The sequence below is a fragment of the Myotis davidii genome, unplaced genomic scaffold (genome assembly GCF_000327345.1).
Source record: "Myotis davidii unplaced genomic scaffold, ASM32734v1 scaffold378, whole genome shotgun sequence".
Lineage (NCBI taxonomy): Eukaryota > Metazoa > Chordata > Mammalia > Chiroptera > Vespertilionidae > Myotis > Myotis davidii.
Genome location: NW_006290631.1, coordinates 531,456 through 537,009, shown reverse-complemented (window position 1 = coordinate 537,009; position 5,554 = coordinate 531,456). Strand labels below are relative to the sequence as shown.

Below are 5,554 nucleotides of genomic sequence, written 5' to 3'. Positions count from 1 at the left end.
TTTGATCTGTTTGAAAAAACATTTGAAATTTTAATTTTTGTATCTTCATGGTCTGTTTTATTAATTCTTCATTGGAAAGTATTTTCTTCCTTAACAATATTTAAAGAATCAACTAGATATATAAAATACAAGGTTTCAAAAAATGTATTTTAAGCATCAGCTATACTTCATTTTAAGATTTTTTTGAGAGGGGGTTAAAAAGATCTATTTTTCTATTCTTTCAGATTGTTAAAAGTTTTATTGCTTCAAGTTCTAGTCCAATCAGAGTTCATAAATAGCACATTGATGTGCATATAAGTAATTGGTTAATCAGCAGAAAACTTTACAAACCCAACCAAGTAGTGCCTCCTTTTTCCTCTAATCATTCACAATTATTTTAAATCATTTGTTGTTGTTCGAATGAATACACTAAATCCATCTTCAGTGTTAAAATTGTAGTAGTTAACATGACTTGACTTCACTAAGAGATACAACAAATGACCTTTCAGCCAAGAGACAAGTGAGAATTCCCGCTCATAGCAGCTGTCTAGTTAGAGTGTAATTAACCTTGACTCTGGTCTGAATGGCTGACTAGCTTGGGTCCTTACAGTCAATTAGGGAACTAGAAAAATATGCTATGGATTGATATTTTCAATACTATTCCCTGGACTATGTCTTTAAGTCAGTGTGTTTAACAAAAAGAAAACTTTAGCCCTAACCGGTTTGGCTCAGTGGATGGAGCATCGGCCTGCGGATGCTCTGTCCACTGAGGCTTTACATACTTTCTGATTCAGATGTTGTTCTTTCCTCCTTCATTTTAGTATATTTATCTTCTCTTTTTTTATTCCAGTATACAGGATGCGATGAGCATGCATTAGATGCTCTGTAGACTTGTATTTACTTGGTGAGTGTACAAAATCTCAGGTTGTTCGGTTCCTGTCAAGGGCATGTACCTTGGCTGCAGGCACATCCCCAGTGGGGGGTGTGCAGGAGGCGGCTGATCGATGTTTCTTGCTCATCAATGTTTCTAACTCTCTATCTCTCTTCCTTCCTCTGTAAAAAAATCAATAAAATATATTTTTTAAAAAAAGAAAAAAAAAAGTTTAGTCTGTCTTAGTGGTTAGATCATTGTCCAGATACACCATGGCTGCAGGTTTGATCCCCTGTCAGGGCACATGCAAGAATCAACCAATGGCTGAAACCGGTTTGGCTTAATGGATAGAGCGTCGGCCTGCAGACTGAAAGGTCCCGGGTTCGATTCCGGTCAAGGGCATGTACCTTAGTTGGAGGCACATCCCCAGTGGGAGATGTGCAAGAGGCAGCTGATCGATGTTTCTCTCTCATCGATGTTTCTAACTCTCTATCTCTCTCCCTTCCTCTCTGTAAAAAATCAATAAAATGTACATTTTTAAAAAAATCAACCAATGAATGCATAAATATAAGAGGAACAACAAATTAGTGCCTCTCTCTCTCTCTTTATCTCTCTCTCTCTTCCTCTTTCTAAATCAATTTTTTAAAAATTAAAAAAGGAAAGAAAATATGTGCAGTGAAATGAAATACCATAGTAAAATAATTTATTTTCTGTCCTGAGTACTTTTGTTCTTTGAATTCTCAGTTGACTGGGTCTTTTGAGGTATGAACCAAAACCAAGATTTTAAAAATGACTAGAGTTTCAAGAATGCTAGGCACTGAGCTGAAAAATAGAAGACAGGAAAAGCCTAGATATTTAAAGCATCGCCATTTTATCAAATTCTTTTGGGTGCTTTTCAGATTCCTCTTCTGTCCCTTCAGCCTTTACTTTAGGAAAAGCTTTGCCTTATGGAGTGACGTTTGCTCCCATTTGTCTCCTCTAGCTCCTGAGTATTGGTGTTCCATCGCTTACTTTGAAATGGATGTTCAAGTAGGAGAGACATTTAAGGTTCCGTCAAGCTGCCCTATTGTTACTGTTGATGGATATGTGGACCCTTCTGGAGGAGATCGCTTTTGCTTGGGTCAACTCTCCAATGTCCACAGGACAGAAGCCATTGAGAGGGCAAGGTATTGATTGTATAGGTATTTTAAAAGTTGAGTACACTATATTGCCTTTTAGTCAGTTGTATTTCTCAGTGTAGATAATGTGTGTTTCGCTAGGAAAAAAGAATAAAGGTCATCTTGAAAATTCAGAATCAGTAAGCATTCCACTTGTATTGTAGATGTTTGTTATTTAAACTATAAAGAAATGATCTTTTTAAAAATTTATTTTTTAAATTTATGTACAGTTGGTATACAATCTTGGTTATATTAGTTTCAGGTGTACAATATACCTTAAAGTGTGATCGCCCCAGTAATCAATCATGTTAATCTATCATGTTCTAGTAATCAATCATGTTAAACATCACAATATTATTAACTAAATTCCCCTTCCTCTTTTCACCCAGCCCCCTACCGGCTCCATTCTGGTAACCATCCTGTTGGTCTTTGTTTCTACGAATCTGTTTTTATTTTGTTTTGCTTTTCAATTCCACATATAAGTGAAATCATATGATATTTGTCTTTTTCGTCTGACTTATTTTACTTAGCATAATACCCATGTTGTCAGAAATGGAAAGGTTTTATTCTTTTTTGTTACTGGGTAATATTCCATCATGCCACATCTTCTTTAAGATAGTTTTGTTTGTTAGTGACATTCCTGTTTTGAATAGTAACAAGACCATGTGTTCTACACATATTGAAAGGAAAAAATATAAAATGAAGACATGGGTCTGCAAGTGTTATTTATAATGTTGGGAAACAATAAAAGGGAAGTGGTTGAGTACATTTGATAAACTTTTATTTTTATGTAGTCATTAAGATTTAAATGTTTATAATCACATGTAAATGCTTAAGATAAAATATTATAGGAAAACATACACAGTGTTAGGTACTTTGTAATCTCAACTCTAAGAAAATGTATGTGTGTAAATACATAATCTTGGCTCTATCGGTAGCTGTGAGTCTTTGATAAATCACCTGGTCCCTAAGCCAGTGCTGTCTAATAGAAACGTCTGTGATGAAGGGAATGGTTTGTATCTGTGTTGTCCAGTACTGTAGCCACTAGCCATGTGTAACTTTGAGCACTTAAAATGTAGTCATGTGATTAGCTTAATTTTCATATTATTTTTAATTAATTGAATAGTCACTTATAGTAAGTAGCTAGTGGCTATCAGTTTGGACAGTGTAGCTATAAGCCTTAGTTTAGTCATTTATAAAATACTAATATTTAGGTCATGGAATTATGAGAGTTCAGTGAGAATTTATGTTAAATATTTCTGATACATACTAAGCATTATATATATGCCCATCATTTGTATATATGAACAAGATATTTAAAAAGAAAGTAAATATACAAAAAATTAACAATGGTGATCTTTTGGTTGTGGTGTTACATAAAGTCCTTTTTAATTCTTTTTAATTTTTCAATATTGGGTATTCTAATAGTATTTTTTAATACTTATAAAAATAAAATATAATTTCCTTTTTCTCCCTAAGGTTGCACATAGGCAAAGGTGTACAATTGGAATGTAAAGGTGAAGGTGATGTTTGGGTCAGGTGCCTCAGTGACCATGCAGTCTTTGTACAGAGTTACTACTTAGACAGAGAAGCTGGGCGTGCACCTGGAGATGCTGTTCATAAGATCTACCCAAGTGCGTATATAAAGGTTAGTAGAAGTTCTCCATGAAAATAAGAATTGAGATGCAGAAAGGAGGAGAAGAAAAATGTCCTTTTATGTATTAAATCTCAGAAATTATGTTTGTTTTTAAAACACATTTCCTTGGGGGCATTTATTGACACGGCTGGTTATCTCGTTTTGTGATTACATTCATGCCCTATTATTTTAGTAGCAAATTTGTTAAATGTTTTAGACTAACACACAGGCTTTTGAAAACATTTGAGTGAAACTACCAAGTATATTCTTTAGTTGAAAATATGTAAGATTTTGGAATTCCATCTTAGCCAATCTTTAGGATTTTATGAAAGGAAATTCTAATATTAATTGGTTTTTGAATTAAGAACCTGAGAAATGAAAAATTCAACAGTAGGTTTTTTTAAAGTTAGTTACTTTGGAATTAAACGTTATTTGCCCTATCATTTTTCAAATTAAGCCTAAGGTATTTTTTAATAATTATTACATATTCAACTCAATTTACTTTGATAAAAAACAGTTTGAAAAAGAAATATTGTTGTCATTAGATAGCCAAATATATATATATATAGATAGATAGATAGATAGATATAGATATAGATATATAGGTATATCTATATCTATACATATATTTGATGTTTTAATTGATTTTAGAGAGAGAGGAAGGGAGAGAAAGAAGCATTGATGTGAGAGAGAAACAGAGATCAGCTGCCTTCTGCAGTTCCCCTGTCCAGGAATCGAACCCATACCCCTCCGGGACACAGGATGACGCTCATCCAGCTGAGCCACGCTGGCCAGGGCTTACTTTTTGTGTTTACTTCCCGTCATGGTTTCTCCCTTTGGAGCAATTCTGCCTTAGCCTGGCACCCGGGGATCCACGTGTCAGAGCTTACTTGTATATTAGAAGGTAGAGTAATTGCGTCCCTTGAGGAAGTTGAGTTCCAGTCCCCTGGGTCTACTCAGGGCCTAAGCCCTGTGGCAGAGGTCTTTCTGATGCTTACCTCTGCCCTGGGCAAGACTTTATGCCTAAGTGCATTTCTGAATTAGCTGTAAGGCATTTCACCAGCACTTGCTTCATGGGCAGATGCCCATTTATAGACCTCAGAGAGCCTGGCTATTGTCTCTTTGCATTTTATTCGAAGAAGCTAAATTTCTGTCCTCTGCACCTACTGTTTGAGGTCCTGGGACCCCAAGTACCTGCTGTCTTTAGCCCTGCTGTCCACTGTGGATTTATCCATCATCATTTGGTGGACTATGGGTTGTTTCCACTTTTTGGCTACTAGGAATAATGCTGCTATGAACATTCATATTGGAGTTTTGAGGTAGATGTGTGTTTTCATTTTCTTGGATATATAAGTAGGAGTGGAATTGCAGGATCATAGGTAACTCTATCCTTAACTTTTTGAGGGACTGCAGACTGTTTTCAAAAGTGGCAATGCTGTTTACATTTCCGCCAGCAATATATATGTGAGGGTTTCTGTTCTCTATATGCTCATCAACACTTGCTGGTATCCTTTTTATTTAGCCTTCCTAGTGGATGTGAAGTGGTATCTCATGGTGGTTTTGATTTGCATTTCCCTAATAGCTAATAATGTTGAATATCTCTTCATGTGCTTATTGGTCATTGGTCTATCTTGTTTGGAGAAATGTCTATTTAGATCATTTGTCCATTTTTTAAATTAGGTTGTCTTTTTATTCTTGAGTTGTAAGAGTTGTTTGTATATTCTGGGTATCAGTCCCTTGTCAGATATATAATTTGAAAATATTTTCTTTTGTTCTTTAGCTTGTCTTGATATGATTTGCAACCCACACCAAAGTTGTTCATTTTGATATCTTTGAGTTTATCTATTCTTTGAATGAGTGTGTTTTTGGTGTCATATCTAAGAAACCATTGACTACTCCAAGGTCCTGCAA

At 35.1% G+C, this 5,554-nt stretch overlaps 1 protein-coding gene across 3 annotated transcripts in view; it reads left to right on the top strand.

The window, feature by feature from the left end:
- Positions 1-5,554, top strand: part of SMAD4 (SMAD family member 4) — a 33,869-nt gene that overhangs the window by 18,979 nt on the left and 9,336 nt on the right. For all 3 annotated transcript variants that reach the window (XM_015563815.1, XM_006763618.2, XM_006763619.1), the window contains 2 exons: positions 1,833-2,016; positions 3,487-3,655. In XM_015563815.1, coding sequence (XP_015419301.1) covers positions 1,833-2,016; positions 3,487-3,655 — 353 coding nt within the window. The remainder of the gene's footprint in view (positions 1-1,832; positions 2,017-3,486; positions 3,656-5,554) is intronic.